General features: G+C 51.1%; 1 protein-coding gene across 1 annotated transcript in view; it reads left to right on the plus strand.

Annotated features, from left to right (window-relative positions):
- The window catches only part of TCF7 (transcription factor 7), a 29,681-nt gene extending 16,007 nt beyond the window's left edge, over window positions 1-13,674 (plus strand). Inside the window, 10 exon segments of the mRNA XM_027076686.2 lie at window positions 4,484-4,595; window positions 5,429-5,519; window positions 8,340-8,459; window positions 9,065-9,227; window positions 9,326-9,433; window positions 9,956-10,004; window positions 10,800-10,872; window positions 11,986-12,154; window positions 12,156-12,209; window positions 12,211-13,674. Of these exon segments, the coding sequence (XP_026932487.2) occupies window positions 4,484-4,595; window positions 5,429-5,519; window positions 8,340-8,459; window positions 9,065-9,227; window positions 9,326-9,433; window positions 9,956-10,004; window positions 10,800-10,872; window positions 11,986-12,154; window positions 12,156-12,209; window positions 12,211-12,327 (1,056 nt within the window). The 3' untranslated portion in view covers window positions 12,328-13,674.
- Window positions 13,675-18,189: the final 4,515 nt, after the last annotated feature.

The raw sequence follows: 18,189 nt of genomic DNA on the forward strand, positions 1-18,189 counted from the left end.
ACGCCTCCTACCTCCCACCCCCTCCATACCCATTGTCCACCTGCATCCCAGGCCAGAGACCGTAGGCTGAACTGGATTCTGAGATTTCCAAGCCTGGCTGTGCTGCAACCTGGGGCTTTACCAGCCTGGCCAAGGAGAGTCAGCTCTGGTCCTCCCTCAGGTGAGGGGGCTCTCCATGGTTTCTTGACCAAAGCTAGCCCTCCCCAAGGAGGGTGGTTTGCTGAGAAACGTACTGTGGAGCTACCCTCTCCTGCCTGGAAGCAGGCTTCCCCACCCCCCCTCCCCCTCCCGCCACCCTTTTCCTGGGCAGAGTGGGACTGTCTTCCTGTGGCTGGCACCTTGGACCCCAGCCTCTGGTTCTAATACTTCCTTCCCAGGGTCCCACTCCCCAGCCAGGCTTACATTCCTGGGGGCCAAAGAGCCAGAACCGGGACTTAGATGGCAAGGCCTTCTCTGAAGCAGGAGCTTACACTCAAAAGCCCCCAGGCCGGAGGGATCTTTGGAGGAAGTTCATTCCAACTAATGGGCCAGGGCTCCATTTGTGGCAAATGGTGGAATGCCTTCTACCAGAGTCCCAGGTTCTTGAGGGAACGGTCTCTGACCTGTCTCCCTGTCTCAAGGCCTGGTCAGGGCTGATGCTGTCTGGCTACTACTGTCCTGGTTGCCTATCAGGATAAATTGGTCCCAGAGGCTTCCAGGAAGCTTCCTAGGCCTTCGGCTGCTGCTCCCCAAAATTCTAACATAGTTTTTGCATCTGTGATCAGTGAGGTAATCAGGGCTGATTTTCTCATCGCTTTTCAAGGGGCATAATGACCCAGGATTCTGTAGTGAAGAAGTTGATGTAAAGGTCAGGGAGCCTTAGAGCTAGGCTTCCCAGCCCACTTCATTGTGGCTCACTTAAAAATTATCACTAGACTGGGGTGCCTGGGTGGCTCAGTTGAGCATCCGACTCTTGGTTTGGGCTCAGGTCATGATCCCAGGGTCGTTGGATTGAGCCCCACATCAGGCTCCATGCTGAGCCTGGAGCTTGCTTAAGATTAATTCATTCTCGTTCTGTCTCTCCCTCCCTGCCTCCCGTCCTCTCTCACCCTCTCCCTCTCACCCTCCCCCTCTCTCTCACCCTCCCTCCCTTCTCTCCCACCCCGCCCCTCTTCCCCCACTTGCATGTGCATGTGTTCTCTAATAAAAAAATTAAAAATATGTATCCTTACACTAACTGGAGAAGGAGGCTGGAGGCTGAAGCACACATGGGAAATGCTGGGCATAGTGAGCAGGGAAGAGAGGGAGGCAGTGGCGTTAGGGAGAGAGTGGGCCTCACCACACACAGCTTTGTAGGTCATCTAAGGCTGTTTCTTGCTCTGGGCAGGGGAATGGTGTGATCTGAGGCACGGGTTTGCTGGATGGAAGAATGGCGGAGGGCAAGAGGCTACTGGAGTTGTCTGAGTGGGAAGCGACTGGGGCTTGGACTGAGTTGGGGATAGGGAGGAAGAAGGGGTGGGCTCTCAATTATCTTGAAAGTGGAGCCGTTAGGATTGCCTGACAAATTGGAGACGTGTGTGAGAGAAGAGAGTCCAGGATTACTCCAAGGTGTCTGAGCATCTGGAAGGAGAGCATTGCCAGTAACTGGGGAAGACGGAGAGGAGCATTTGGTGCAGCACACCAGAGGCTCTGCTTTGGCCATACTGGGTTTGGGCAGCATTTCTGACTTTTGGGTAGACTTGGTGAGTATGCATTCGGGGAGTGGTGTTCCCTAGGGGAAGCAGAGGCTGAGACAGAAATGTCAGTAATCAGATGAGGACATTTGAAGCTACCACCCTGGATGAGAACACTCTGGAAAGGATGGTAGATGGAAAGCCAAGGGCACATCTTGGGTGGGATCAGGAAGAAGATGAGGAGCCAGAAATTAGCCCAAGAAAGAATGGCCTCTGAGCTTGGAAGAAAATAGGTCAGTGTGGCATTCTGGAAGCCAAGCAAAGAAAATCTTTCAAGGAGGAGGGAGAAATCGGTTGTGTCCGGTGCTGCTGAGAGGTCAGGTAGGAGGAAGACTGAGAACTGACCATTGAGTTCAGGCAGCGTGGCAGTCACTGGGGACCTTAACAAGCGCCATTTGGTGAAGTGATGGGGCAAGGGATTGGCTAGGCTGACAGGAGCACAAGATTAAGAACAGGAAGCCGAGGTTGGCGATGGCTCTCCTGAGGTTTGCAACAAAAGGGAGCAAGACATGAGGTGGTGGCTGAGGAAGATGAAGATTTACAGATGGGAGAAATGCCAGCCTGTTGGTACCCTAGTGGGAATGAGCCTGGGCTTGCAAAGTGCTTGGCACAGTACCTCACAGGTTGCAGGCAGTCAACACGTGAAGGATTCCACAGGTATCCACATACCCCACAGCCTTTCGAACCCACTCTTTCCAGCCCGAGGATCCTACTTTCTACCTTCCATTCCTACACATACTCTGACTCTGACTCTGAGGTCACTTCTGGGGATAAAGAAGGCCGGAGTGTGGCATGAGCCTCTCAGCTTGCTCAGGAAACCTTAGAACACGAGCAGTAAAGTCCCAGCACCCAGGGCCTGGAGACACCATGGCCTCCCCGGGTGATGTTGCCAAGTAGGCTACCAGGTGGGTCTTCTGTCCCCAGGCAAATCCCCTCCGGTGAATTCAGACTAAAACCGTCTGGCCCATGTGAGGCTAGCACCACAGGGCCAGGGAAGGACTGTGAGTAGCATTTCTTTGTGCAGGTAAGGGGCTTCCTGAACGTCCCTTCCTCATGACTCTACAGCTGGGTAATAGAGCTCTTGGGTATCTTGTGGCTTTACTCTTACAACAACCCTGTGTTCATCTCCATTTGACAAGAAAACATGCTCAGGTATTATAGTAAGTTCTTAAAGGCCACACACGTTAGAACCAGGATCTAAACGTGGTCAGCTGACTCCTCCTCAGGCCCACAGTGGGGAGTCCTTCCTAGGCTGCTCCAGGAAGCGAAAAGGAGGCTCCAGAGAGAGGTGCTCAGGAAGGGGTTGTGGTGCCACACATCCATGCCCACCACAAAGAAGCCACTGCTTTTGGGACACCAACCCCTGTCTGCCTGAGGACAGAAGGTCCTGGTATGTAAGGTTCTCAGTGGGCAGATGAACAAGCTCGGGAATGAACAGGTGGGTGGTGTCAGTAACTTCCCCAAGCCCTGACGGGAGGGGTGCTGCAGCTTGGAACCCAGCCTCAAGCTCCCCTGGAGGCAGGAATGTGGGGAAGAGGGCAGCCAGGGCAGTTGCCGGGAAGTGTGGGAGCCTGTGTCCCCCTGAAGCCTCACACCTTGGCTGAGTCACAATTCATACCTGGCCTTTTCTCACCTCACCCTGGACCACAGACTGCCAAACCCAAGGGACCTGTGCCTCACCATAAGCTACCCTAAGCTTCCCCAAACCTAGTGATGCAGGGAGCATGAACCCCATCCATTACACAAGAGAGGAAACTGAAGCCCAGAGATGTTAAGGAGTCTGGCTAAATTCACCCACAGGATGGGAAGGAGCTCATGCCACAACCTCTCATGGCTGTCGTGCTCCAAAGCTGTCCCGTTTCTTCTGTGCCAGGAGTCAAAAGACACTTATCTGTGCTCCTAGCCAGCAGAATCCCCCCAGGTGAACTTTTCCAAGTGGAAGCTGAGCCTCAATTGTAGATGATGTTTCCAGGGTCCTGGACTGTGCAGATGTGCACTGGGGATGTGCAGAGCTGTGCCTTGGCCCCAAGCAGCACCTCCCCGTGGCTGGGTCCTACGGGTAGCCCCCTTCCCAGCATGAGTCATCTCCTGACAGATCCATGTGACTAGTGAGAAAAGTAAGAGTCTGTATTGCTGAGGAGACAGGAAGTGTGGGGGCTGGGTGGGTCGGCCTTGGAGGAAGCCTGTCCCCACCTGACCCACCTGCTCTGAGTTAGAGTGCTGATGGGAACCTTCCTTGTGCCCACAAATCCTGTTAAGCTTGAGGTGGAACAGAGGGTCAGACTTAGGACCCCCAAGTCTGGGGGTGGAGAAGTAGGAAAAAGAACTCCAGGCTGTCTTGGGGTAAGCCAGGTCTTCAGACCATTACCTGGTGTCTGGGGCTGGAGGGTATGAGAAGCCCCCCATACAAGCCACAGGGCCTCAGAGAAATGGTGGCGGGGGTGGGCGGTGGTCTCAGACCTAGAGGCAGGAAATTTCCTGGACAGGAGAGGTGCACCTCCTGGAACTGAGTATACACAAACCAGGAGACTCTGTAGGTGATGGGACTGCTTGAGCAAAGTCTGGGGGGCTGTGGGCAGGGCCACTAGACATAGGATGTCTTGAGTGGTGCCCCTTCTCCTGAGGCCTGTGGTTTTAACCACCCCCACTTTCCTTTGACATTTGGGCTACCCACACAGCTAAAAGGGGCTCTGTTTATATGTATGCCCCCAGCCCTGTGCCTTCCTCCTTTGGGTCTCCCCACATTCACACCCTCCCTCCTCATTTTTCAGCACAACAAGGCCAGTCAGCCAGCCCACAGCGTCCCACAGCTCTCTCCTCTCTATGAACATTTCAGCAGCCCACACCCTACACCTGCACCAGCCGACATCAGCCAGAAGCAAGGTATGGATCTGGGAAGGGGAGGGGCCTGTCGGTCCCGGAGCCTAGGGGCCAAGTCCTAGGCTTCTGGGTCCAGGAGGGTTAGCCCCTTTTTAACAACTGGAAAGCCTGGCGCTGGGCAAACTCAAAACCCCAAGAAAAATGCCAGAAAGATGGCCTGGGAGCCTGAGAGCAGGTGGTACTAGGTCAAACTTGGAAGGTTTCAGGTTGAGGTAGAAACCCACATCCTGAATGACCTCCCAGTGCCAGTATATGGGAGCAGGAATCTGTGTAAAACTGAAGACTGTAAAACCTGTATCCTTCCCTCCCTGCCCACCCTCCCTCAATGAGAAAATGGAAAGTGGTGGTTGTGATGGCTGATTCACCTCAGCCTCAGGGAAAGTCATTCTGAAATCAGCCATTGTCGGCTGTGGGAAACCTGCTGACTCAACCCTGGGGAGCCAAAGGGGGCGGGTGGAACCCTGGCTGTCCAGGCCAGGGTGCCTGCCTCCTGCCCAGAAAGCCAGGCCAGAGCCCCCAGCTTAGAGGCCCCAGCTGAAGACCAGCAGCGGGCCGGGGCATGATGAGGCCCAGCCATCCCACTCCTGAGTGACTCCAGCTCTCCCACTGGCAGCCTGTATCCTTAGGCTAGTCACCCTGCCACTCTGCCCTTGCTTCCCTAGCCTATAAACGGGGTACCATTATCACACTGGAACAGTCCTCAACAAACCAGTATGTCTGGTCCTCTAGCTAATGGGAGGTGGGAGAGGCCCCACAGGAAGGCCTAGGAGGCAGTAACTAGCAGAAGTGGCTTCCAGGTCAGGATAGATCACTTACTTGGCCCCTCTCCACTGTAGGAGTTCACAGGCCTCTGCAGACCCCTGACCTCTCTGGCTTCTACTCTCTGACCTCAGGCAGCATGGGACAGCTTCCCCACACTGTGAGCTGGTGAGTGTGAACCCAGTGGGAAGAGGGCACCTTGCGCTGGGGAAACCCGTACCTGCCGTTTCCTTTTCCTTCTCCGTCCTTCTCACAGCACCCCGCTGCCAGGTCTTGTGTCTGTACCAGGAGCTGCCCGGCAGCTCTGTTCATTGCCCATGTAGCCCAGCACGCTGCCCTTGGCTCCTGGTCAAGACCTTCTGCATTCGACATCTGCCTCAGTGTCTGAGCGACTTGGTAGGGGTGGGGAGCACCAAGCCACTCAGGGTTAGGAGAGTATGTAAGGAAGAAAAGGCAGGCCCACCTGAGCAGGGAGGGGCAATATGAATGGCTCCAAAAGGCTGTTGCCTCTCAGCCACCTGGTGGGCAGGGGGGATACTACACTCATCCCAGTGCCTACTGGGGACTGGTCCCTTGGCTGAGCTTCCTGAGGAACAGTGTTCTTTGCCCCCTCTGGTGCCTGCCTGATTCCAAGCCCCTGGCCGGCTCCTTGAAAAGCTTGCTTGGAGGGTCTGTGAAGGCTGGGCCAGCAAAAGCCAGCCTGAACCTCGAGTCAGTAGACCTAGTTGTGGGCCAGAGGGCTGGTCTGGAGCTGGAGCCAGGTCTTGGCAGGCTGGTTGATCCTTTGCTCATCAACCACAGTGTGTTCTGGATGCGTCTCTAGCCTCTCCAGGCTGGGGCAGCACCCCACAGCAGGAAATCTTGGTTTCCCGGGAAGGTAGGGAAGCCCAGAGGTCCAACCTGAGGCTCACCTGCCCTTTTCCACTTGCTCTTTGTCCATATTCAGCTCACTCTTCTATTCCCAGATTCTCCTTGGACAGTGCTCCATCCTCAGTACCAGTCAGGAGTATACCCACAGATCCTCCCAGGATTGGGGTTTGCCAATCCTTGGGTGTACTACCCAGGTCAGGGACCCAACAATTACAGGGCAGTATTAGCAGTGCTTTTATTGGGGACTGTAAGAGCCCGGAGGGGTGCCTCATCCAGCCTGGGATTTCCAGGGCTTTTAGGAAAAAAAGGCATTTAGCCAAGCAAGAGCTGAACAAAGACCAGGAGTTGAAAGGGGACAAAGCCGGCAGAACAGTCAGTGTCAACAGTGACTGCAAAAGCCCTAGGACAGGTATCAATGCTGTGCTGATGAGGAAATTTTAGGAAGTAAGGCTGGAGGTGAGCTGGGGGGGGGGGGGGGGGAGGGGGGGGAAGTGGTCTACTGAGCTGGGTCCCAGGAGAATACTGCCATTTCTGCCCTTTAAGCACCAGTACAAGTCTGTAGAGGGAAGTAGGTGCAGCACAGGTTGCCCTCTGGTGGCAGATGCTTCATATACATGCTGGAGGAGTCCTAGTGGAGGCCAAATTGCCGTACCCTATGGGTCAAGCAAAGTGGGGAAGTCTTTCCCTACATCTGGCCAGTAGCCAGACTGCTAACAGCTGTCTCTCCCAACCACAGGCCCAGCCCTCCTCTCTACCCCCTGTCCCCTTCCTGCGGATATAGACAGCACTTCCCTGCCCCCACTGCAGCCCCTGGCGCCCCCTACCCCAGGTGAGTCCCATACCCTGCAGCCAGGCTCCTGCTTCCTGTTGCCCAGGCTTCAGAGCCCACATGAGGCCGTGCCCAGGCCCGTGCTTGCCCTGTGCTAGTTGTCTGTCCATCCGTCTGTCTGTCATTCTGCAGCCCCCTGCTGCCCTGTGCCTGAGAATGAAGCCGGTGGGAGAGCCAGAGGCCTCAGCCCAGGTCAGACCATGCAGCCGAGCACCCTAGAGCAGCCAGGGCCAGTGAGTGCACACCCGTGCTTGTGCTGCTGCCTCTGCACGCGTGAATCAGCCCACGTGCAGGTGTGTGTGCACTCACCTGTGTTGTGCATCCCTGCTGAAGGGCGGGACAAGCCAACTCTCCTGGGCATTCGGTGAGCCCTGCCCAAGCTGAGGCATCACCTTTTACATGGGTCTGCGACAGTAGGCCCTTGGGGACTGCCTGCTCAGAGAAAGGAGCAAGGGCAGGGTGGTTTCCACAGAACAACAGAAAAGTGAAGTAAAAGGTATGTGTGTATACGTTTGTGTCCCTTCACTTTGCACACTCCCTCAGTAAGACTCAGACCTGGTGTGGAATAAGGAACTCAGCAGTTTCAGCCCTATTGGAATTTACAGCCCAGGGTGGGAGGTATGGACCTAGCACTGACAGCTGAATGGGCTATCTGGGAGACGGGAAAACCCTAACCAGACCCCAGCCAGGGCAGGGACACAAATTGGAAGAACTTCATGACATCTGAGCACAGGGGACAAAGGGAACAGCTCTAGTTGGGGATGGCTAGGAATGGAAAGTGATGGAAAACAGGGGAAAAGATGGAGCTAAGAAGTGTCAGCAGAGACGTTCATTCAAGGCAGGGCGGGTCCTGCGGAGGAGCCTGGGTTTTATTCTGTGAGCAACGGGGGGAGTTTCAGCAGGAGGGGTCAAGAGCACTCAAGTGTTTAAAAGGTCACTCTGGGAGTTGTGTGGAGAGGCCTGCAGGGCTCAAGCAGGAGAGTAAGGAAGCTCACGGGGTAGCTACAGGTTCAGGAGGCTGAGCTGGTGAAAGCACAAGGTAAGGGAACAGATTCAAAGCTATTTAGCACTTAGTAACCACCTGAATGACATGTATACAGATTTCTGCGGTGTCTGTAACATTCTGGAAGCAGGTGTTTGTGTTGGTGTGTATCTGTGTACTCGTGTGCCAGCCACTGGAGGTGGGGTGTCTGTTCATCTGTCGTCGTGTACTGTGCAGGCGGCTCCGTGTGTCCAAAGCTCTGGACTCTACATTCCTGGCTCAATTTTAACTCTCCTTCTGCCTTTAGGTTCACCCACCCATCCCTGATGCTAGGCTCCGGTGTGCCTGGTCACCCTGCAGCCATCCCCCACCCGGCTATCGTACCTCCCTCAGGCAAGCAGGAGCTGCAGCCATATGACCGTAGCCTGTGAGTGAAAAGGCCCACGGTGTGGAAGAGGGAGGGGAACACGCGAGCAGATCTTAGGCTCCCATCTGTTGATCTGCCAGGGAAAACATTCCTCCCGCCAGGCTCCATGCCTGCTGCCTAGAAACTCCAGGGACTGCCACAAGGGGCCTCTGGTCAAGCCATCTTGTTCTTGCCACTGACCAGAATTTTATTTTGTTTCAGTTTATTTATTTAAGCATCTCTACACCCATTGTGGGGCTTGAACTCACAACCCTGAGATCGAGAGTCACACATTCCTCCAACTGAGCCAACCGGGTGCCCCTGGCCAGTGTTTTTTGATCCTTAGAAGCAGGAGGGAATGGATGGGGTGTGGAACAAAGATTTAGTTTGAGCCAACAGAGGAGGGGTTGTGAAGTCCTTAAACAGGTTTTTCTTACTTAGGTGCAGTATTTCTGTAAGGAAGTTACTTAGTTCTGATCACCCATTTTGGAGTAACTAACAAAGATACCATTTATAAAACCCTAGTTTCTATGCACTGGCACACACACTGGACACATGCTAGAAGAAGGTAGTAGCTTTAGCTGGATACTGGGGGCTCCTGTGTGATCTGGACTTGTGCCTCTCAGGAAGACACAGGCGGAATCCAAGGCAGAGAAAGAGGCCAAGAAGCCAACCATCAAGAAGCCACTCAATGCCTTCATGCTGTACATGAAGGAGATGAGAGCCAAGGTCATTGCAGAGTGTACACTCAAGGAGAGTGCTGCCATCAACCAGATCCTGGGCCGCAGGGTGAGGCCACGGGCAGGTGGGCTGGCAGGGTTGTCCCCTGGTGCCGCCTGTTGACTCCCTGATGCACCGCCATCTCTACCCCTCCTTTCCTGCTGCAGTGGCACGCGCTGTCTCGGGAAGAGCAGGCCAAGTATTATGAGCTGGCCCGAAAAGAGAGGCAGCTGCACATGCAGCTCTACCCAGGCTGGTCGGCGCGGGACAACTATGTGAGTGTCCGGTGACAGGGATGGGTAGGGGAACCTTCAAGATGCCATGCCCCGGGCCACAGTCTCAACGGGGAAAGGCAGACCACCGTCCTGAAGGCACAGATACAGAGGGCAGGTGCGGTATAGGGCTCAAGGCCTCACCTGGCCAGCTCCGAAGCCAGCTAAACAAGGGAAGCTGCCCTAAAAGGCAGGCCCGTGCCCTCTTTTCCACCTAGGACATACTCCCCCTCAGAGCTGTTGCGCAGCATTTGGCCACACAGGCAGGAGGGGCGTATGGGGCCCTGTAAGTCTTCTCCATTCAAAATGGGAGACCAGCATGGGAGAGGGAGGAGTCGTCTCTAACTCCCATGGTACCCTGGTAAAAACTGCAGTCAAATACTAGGCCTTCCATGTAGAAGGGATCATGTACCCAGAATCTCAGCAACAGGCAAGCAAGGCTGCAGCTCTTCCAACCACTCACTCGATGGAGTTATAAAGGGACCACCTGCCAGATCCAAGCATCCCTCCCTTTATTCCCTGCAGGGGAAGAAAAAGAGGCGGTCAAGAGAAAAGCACCAGGAGTCCAACACAGGTGAGGCTTTCCCTCAGCAGTGCACACTCCCCTCCAGGCCCACATTTCATGAGCACCCTGCTCTGGCCCAGAGGGAGGGACAGAGTACTGAGCCACATACCTTCAAAGGCCTGGGCCCTTTGGAAACAAGGCCCACTTCTCGTAAGTCAAATACCCTTGTGAAGAATAGCTGTACTGAGTTGTTTGACCAGAGTTAACACTGGTGTACTGCCTCGCCACACGTCTCCTACCTTTGCTGGCGCTGCTAGGAGAAATGGATTCTACGATTCTGCCACAATGGGCAGCAGTCTGTATGGGTGGAGGTGCAGCCATGTCTAGGTCCAGAAGTCACACAGCTTTAGTTTCCATCTGAAAATGTGTGTAGACTAGGTTTAAGCTACAGCAGGAGGGGGATGTGGGTCAGGCAGATTGTGCAGGGAGTTGGGGGAGGGGGGCAGTGAGGCAGAAGAGGCTGGATCACCATGGGCCTCCCTGGGCTCCTCTCCCACTGCTCCTGTGCTGCAATCTGAGAGGAGCCAACATGATAGGATCCCCTCCTTCCCCCACCTCCACCATTCTTCCCCCTGCCTCTACCGCCTAGCTAGGTGTCCACCTTTCCTGATACCTTGGCTCTGGGTCCCGGGGCTCCCACCGGGGCTGGCTGTGCCATGGCGAGGCCCTGTGCCCATGGGACCTATGGGGTATCTGTGACTGGCTGACACTGATGTTACCTCTTCTTTCTGGGCCCTGCTCTGCCCTGCTGCCTGCCTGCTCGCCCTCTGCCCTGCTCTGCCCCTCTGGCATGGCTGTGAGCAGACCCTGGCTCGCCTAAGAAATGCCGTGCTCGCTTTGGCCTCAACCAGCAGACGGATTGGTGTGGTCCGTGCAGGTGGGTTTGTCCCCACCACCATCCTCCCTTTGCTTCAAGCTGCTTCCCTGATTCTGCACATGTTCTGCTAGGCCTGTAGCCCTCATTTGGTACCCCATCCCATTGCATACCACACACTGGGGAGCACCTGCCCTCCGAAGAATGAGGTGGAGAGACAGATTCAAGAAGGTAGTTCTGGTGCTTAGTGCCTGGAGTCCTCCGTTAATGATGGTCTGACGCTAAGCTTAGCATATCCACAGTAGGCCTTATCATCCACCTCATTCAGGTGACCTAAGCCCCTGCTACCAGGCCTAGAATTCACCATGGTCCACCAATTCCCTCACTTCTTCAAATTGGGATTCCTGCTTGTATTATCCAGAACCCTTAAATCTAAGAAAATCAAGGTGACTATAGTAGAGAGCCACCTGGCTTGTACCTGAGACCAAAGGATGGGAGAGGCAGGGAGACAGGAACAGGGGTACACCTGGGCTGTCCTATCAAAAGGGCTATAGCAGGCTCTGGGGCACTAAATGTGTGTTTTGCCATACAACAGAGAAATGCCTGTGTGAAAAGAAGGTATGCTTACCACATGGCAAAAGTTTGCCTGGTTGAGGCCAGGCCTGGTAGTTCCTCATGGACTCCACGAAATATTGTCAGTCCCTCAAAGTGCCTACATGCTCCTCTCCAAGGGCAAAAAGGAATTTGGGGGGTATGTGTGTATATGTACACATGTTGGGAGGCTATTTGTGTTGCTCTGCCTGAGCACCATTATGAGCACTGCATTCCTTTGCCTTAATGCAGATATGAGCCCCACAGACCCGTGAAGCAGGGGCTCAAAGGCCCAAACTAGGAGATGGCTCCCCTGGAAAACATGAGGCAGCCCACAGGGCTAGCCTACAGAAGGTTCCTGGGCCACCTTGTGGCTGCGCTGGGAACTGCACCTGTTCCAGGTTTGGGCCAGGCCCAGCAGAATCACACACAGCGCTAGGTGTGAAGGCACAGGCACATCACCCAAGTCCTGGGGAGAAGGGACAAGAGGTCAGTTAGGCCTGTGCAAAGACAGCATTTTCTGGTTGTGGTGTATGACTATGAATTCACCCTCTGTTTACAGATAACTCTCTTCACTATTCCTAGGAGGAAAAAGAAATGCATTCGGTACTTACCCGGAGAAGGCCGCTGCCCCAGCCCAGTTCCTTCCGATGACAGTGCTCTAGGCTGCCCCGGGTCCCCAGCCCCCCAGGACTCGCCCTCATACCTCCTGCTACCCCACTTTCCCACAGAACTGCTTGCTAGCCCTGCGGAGCCGGCGCCTACATCACCAGGTCTCTCGGCCGCTCTCAGCCTCCCAGCCCCCTGGACCCCAACAGGCCCCCCACAGCGTCCTGCAGAGTACACAGCTGCAACGACAGGAATCTCAGAGACAGGCAGCCTAGCATGTACAGGACACCTGGCCGCCTCCAGGGGCTCATCCTCTGAGAGGAAGCGACAGAGCCCCAAAGCACGTGGGAACTGGCCAGGGGCCCTGTTACCTCCCTCTCAGGGACCGGGCCCAGGAGACTTCCGAGGCTGCACAACTTCTGCCTGAACCCAGGGCCATCGGTTCAAACTACGCCAAATGGTGGGAATCAGATCTGCATTGTGTCATCTAATTAAGGGCATCCCTTGTGCCCACAGCAGCCTGCATCTGTTCCTTTTACCCTCTATCTTGCTGGCCAGATGCCCCTGACTCCCTTGCTTTTCTACTATAGGTCACAGATAGGCTGGACTAAGCCCAGCTGCTTTCCCCACCCTACACCTCCTTGGCCCCATCACTGCCACACCCTCCCCATACCACACACTTCAAGGACCAAGAATGAGCTGGTTTACAAAACCACATGTGAGCATGGTCACAACCACATGCTCAAGACAATAATGCTTCTCTTAACCTGGAGAAGCCCTGTTGACAGAAAAGGAGTTATTCATACATAAACTGGACCAGAGTAAGCCTTTTGCCGTGTCCTCAAGAACTTACAAGACTAGGAGGAAATGGAACAGGTTAAGTTTAGGCCTATTACCACAGGCGGTAGGAATAACCTGACACTACCTTATCAGGCAAGTATGGGCAGTGAGAGGTATCTGGCTCTCGTTCGTATTACTTGGGTATGTTTCCAAGAGAAACTCAACCTCCCAAGAAGCTCTGATACCAAGGTCCCATGCCTGTTACTAGTGACTGAACTCAAAAGAAATTATGGCCCCAAATCCAGCATGCATCCCTCCCTACACCAAGAGCCTCTGTCACAGTTCTAGCTCCTGCTTGTCCAGGTCAGTCTAGCCAGCTCTTGGGCAGTTTTAAGAGGGCAAACCAAACCTCATGACCCCCAATGCTCACCTTACAGCACTGAAATCGCTTCAGCTTCAGTTTCCCGAAGGGGCTGCAGGAAGGAGGACCATCAGCATCCAAGCAAGGAGCCCAGAGAATCTCTAGTGGTGGTCAGTGGGTTTTCACCACCGCCTAGTTTAACCCATTTCTGAGCCAAGCTTCAAGCCTGAGCCTTAAAAAACAAACTTTTAATTTAACTTTTTTTGTCTCCTCCTCAACTGTATATAGCCTGAACCCAAAGAAAAAGGGCTGTTCCTATACCCACACACCCCTCAACAAAAGCCTTCATAGTTCCTACTTTAGCCACTGGCTTCTCAGAATCCAAAGATCATATATTCTAGTATAGTGTTGCAAGAAGTCTTGAGAAAAAGGACTATTGTAGTGTTCAAAATATTTTTGTATTGTTAATGCATCATCATACAAAAACTTTTTTTAACATGAGAATAAAGATACTTTTTACTGGGTTTCTTTTTCAAAGTTGACCCTGAGGAATATGCTGTTTCAGTAACAGAGCATACAGACTACTTTTCTTCCCCACAGCCATAAAACTTGGGGTTTACTCTCTATAATGGTACACACATTCTAAAGACTTTCCACCTCACCTCCCTGCTGCAACCCCGAGAGCTAAGCTCATTCTAGGTGTAAACTACTATTCCAAGCCTTGGTCCTAACTCCCCAATCCTCAGACCTTACAAGTGATGCAGGTGCAGGCTAGCCTGCACACGACATTGCGCTGGAAACTGCCACCACGGACCCACATGACCACCAGGCTCCATCTTCCCCTCCATTTTCCTTCCACACAAAGACTTAACACAAGTATACATCCTGTTTCAAGGAAAACCAGACCAGGAGTCTTCTATAATCTGGGATCAGAAATTTCAAAAGGGCATTTTAACAGCACCCTTTCTTCCCCAAAACTATTAAGGTGCTTGAGATATCTTCGTATTTTTATAGAAAGCCTCTCCAGTTTGATAAATCTACAGACTACTTTTATACAGCAGTGTCCATCATGTTTAAGAATACAGCTAACTCCTAAAACCCAAGATGAATGTAAAAGGTGTCATAAAGCCACCTCAATAGGTCAATCAACTGTTAGATACAAATGCTGGACAAGAATATCAAAACAGCCAGCTACTGGGCCACCGATCATGCATTGTACTTTTCACTGAGTTCTATTTTTGGGATTTTATGTTTGAAAATATTTATAAATAAAGTCATCTTCCAGAGTAGTGTCTATTTAAAGTAGGCCACTGGAAGCTGTAATCCCAGATGGGCTTTTTTCTCCAAAGAGTTAGAAGAGACCATTCTCTCGACATCTGTCCCATTTAAAGAATTCCACTCTGGCTAATGGCCTAGTTGTTTCAAAAACTACATTTTAAGGCTTATGCAAGACTGGGTTGCTGCATCTGATTTGGTGTCTTATTTAGAGCACACTGGGTACAGGAACAATGCACCCTTTGTGTATGTGAGGGTGAAGAGGGGAGGCATTGGCAACTTTGTTACAATCAAACCAGCCTTTTAAAAGAAGTGATTTCAAAGAGGAAACAAATCCTCCCAGATCACACCAGCAAATTCCTGAGGCCACAGGTGACTTGAGAGTGAAGCCCTAAATTCAACTTCAAATAGCACATCAGTTCCATCTCACTGCCAGCCAAGAACTAGCCATTTTTAAGACCTCAGACAAGATACCTCAACCTCCCTTACACATTTCCCAGAAAACAAGCAAACGGGCTTGGCATACAGATCTTGACCCTTCCCATGTTTCAGCTGCCCCTCCTGTGCTCACAATACGGTGAAGGCTCAGCTCAGCAAGCTGGCAAGACCTGCCCAAGTCTCTCAGTTTGAACATGTTTCCCCTTTTTATAGAGAAAGCCCTGTGGCTATACTCTTCTAGCTGTGTGTTTTGAATGTCCCCAAAGCACTACTGCCCTGCTCTATGCAGTGTACAGGAAGTCTGGCTAGGAAAGCCACAAGTCCCGGGTAGCAGAATGATTCTGTGCATTATTCCAAAGAAGAAATAAAATTGGTTCCTGCATGCATTTCTAGAAAAAAAAAAAAAAAAAAAAAACAGCATAGAAAGGGCAAAGGTAACAAAGATCTGCCAGGTCTATATATCAAGGAAGATTTGAGACCAAAAACTAATTCCTTAATAAAAAAGCTGACTGGCTTTTGTTTCAAGTTAGAAAGGCTGCTTTATCAGGACTTTCTCAGGTCTACTCAGAGCTCACCACCCAAGGAGACCCTGGTTCCCAGGAACTCCCCCAGATCTCTAACTCAGGCTCTTGGGCTCTCTACTGGCCCAGGGCAGCTAATGGACCTTCACTGGTCTACCTGTACACAATGGGCAGGAGGGGTCTGAGAGGAGCCCTAACTGATGTAATTAAGACAGTGGAGAGACGTTAGAAGGGGATATTCCCATAGTCAGTTTGCTAGAATAAAAGCCTAGCTCAAGGCAGGACAGATTATGACATTAATGCTAGTGTAGGCACAGAAGTAACTGGAAAAAGCAAATTCTGTGCTAGGGGTACGAACTATCCTATCTCTAGCGGTTGTCAAGAATTCAGTCACTGGCAATACAAGGTAAGAGGTATCTCATCAGCTATGAATTCTATAGCAAATAGTTACTAGTTCAAGTTGACACATTTTTCAAGTTCACCTGGGGCTCGGGACCAGGTCTTTCTTCTCCATTCAGATGTTCTTACATTTCTTTATCTGAAGACTTGTTCTTTTGAGCATGTACAGTCAATCTCTGGGGTATGGGTGAGGGAAAGGGAGAAATGTGGAGGGGGAGTAAAGAGTAGGAAATGAAGGAAGAGAAGGAAAGGCAGGCCACTCTGGAAACTCCTCTTAAATACAGTTTTGTGACAGTGTAGCTCTCTGTATTCCCACCCATCCTAACAGCCTCCTGGGACACAATTATCTGCAAAGCAATTGAAATAAGTAAAAGAAGTTGTAGAAAAGCACACTCAGCACAGAAAGGTGCTCAGTAAGTACTTCTGAAATTTTTAAGTTAAGCAGTGTCAAAAAGTCATGGGAACCACAGAATGTAGAAATAGATACTGTTGTAAGCAACTATATTCTATATTCTTCCCACAAAATGCCTCTCGGTTTTGGGACACAGATCAGATGTAGCCAAGGTGTGAAATACTACAAGGCAACAAGTATACCATCCAGGAGTTACATAGACTATCGCTCAAATCAAGTTCCACTGGAATTCCATCCAATGAGAGCATCCTGACCAACTCTTTTATGCCACCAATAAGGCTCCTATCTACTGACAGCTCAATAGTAAGGACAGCATTCAGTCTATACTGCTTAGATGTCCAAAAGGCTCTATGTTGGGCCAAGGATTATGTTCTAAACTTCCCACACCATCAGTCTTGATATGCACATCTGGTTCTCACTCTGCCTTGCAAAGAGTCATTTTTAACAGTAAACAAAACATCAAATAGGACTGTCAAACTCCCAAATTCACAATCCTTTAGTACAATACTAAAAAAATGTTTTCGTTCAAATACTCAAGAACTGCACTGCCCGACATGGGTCTAACTAATTACTACTCTTCCCAGAGTATCACAAAATTCTGTCAGCCCTCATGTCTCTTTTCAGCCTATGTTCTCCAGCAGACCTACTGACACCCAACCTTTTGCTGGTAGTTCCACACTGAACACTGCCTTCCCCTCACCTTGGCATCACTCCACTCCCAACCAAAACAACTTCTGAAACCAAATTAGTTTCTCTCACAGCACTTTCATAGACTCTTCCAGCCCTGGGGCCCCCATTTACTCATTAATCTTGTTCTGTACAGGAACATTTTTAATAGTTACTCATCCCCTCCTGGCAGTATTTATGCCTTGCCTCATGAGCTACGCCAAAAGCTCCCAAAAGGGCAACCATCTCTTACACTTCCTACAAAAGAGAAGCCAGAGGCTACACTTTAGGGATTCAATCATTTCATATGTTTTCCCTTTACTTGCAGTCTTCTCCCTTACTCTCTTCTGTCCTAGCGTAAAATCAGTTTTCATACAAACCAGATAACTGAAGATTACCATCTTTATAAAGCTCAAGTAACTTCTAGGGAGAACATTTGTTTGATTCCATTCCATTTAAATGTATAATGAGCTTTAGAACAAGAAAGACCAGAAAGATCTTCAAATGGAAGTGGTGGCACAAGTTAAGCTTGGAAAGATGAAAGCTTCTTAGGCCATGGATATGATAAAGGGTACTGCTGTTCTCTCAGTTCTTTCCTCATGCAAGCCACTTCCTATCCCTGTATAAACTGCCCTAGTAAGAGTCTAGGCAACCTATACCTCATTTATTTTTTTTCAGATACGGTATATATTCTTTTTTAAGTTTGAGAGAGGGAGGGAGAGAGAGAGAAGGAGGGAAGGGGAAGGAGAGGGAGAGAGAGAGAGAGAGAGAGAGAGAACGAACATATCCCAAACAGGCTCCACACTGGGTGTGGAGGGGCTCAATCCCACAACCAGGAGACCATGACCTGAATCAAAACCAAGAGTTGGATGCTTAACCGACTGAGCCACCCAGGCACCCCCTAATTTCTTAATTTACCTTGGATCAGCCAGCTATAGGATTGGCCAGTTTTTAAGTAAGCTAAGAGACCATGTGGTTTGGAATATCTGCCCGCTCTGAGTCACATGTTCATAGGAATTCACTGTTACTCTTCTTCTCCTACAGCTAGTTCCAGTCTAAGCTCAGCATTACCATTAACTTCATATTACAGGGCTGCAGTCCTAACAGTGCACCAAATTACAGTATAAATCTTAATTCCAGGAGCTGATGTGTTCAAACAGTTGCAGAATAAACAAATCACAGCTATAATGCCACTCAAGAATCTGTAACAATGTTAGGATGTCTCTGTGCATCTTTGGAAAAACATAAAAACTGCAAAGCAGTACCTACCTTTTGTATTAAAGATAGATTTATGAAGGCAAGCTAATAAAATATAGCAGCACTTCAAA

The sequence above is a fragment of the Acinonyx jubatus genome, chromosome A1 (assembly GCF_027475565.1).
Source record: "Acinonyx jubatus isolate Ajub_Pintada_27869175 chromosome A1, VMU_Ajub_asm_v1.0, whole genome shotgun sequence".
NCBI classification, from domain to species: Eukaryota; Metazoa; Chordata; class Mammalia; order Carnivora; family Felidae; genus Acinonyx; species Acinonyx jubatus.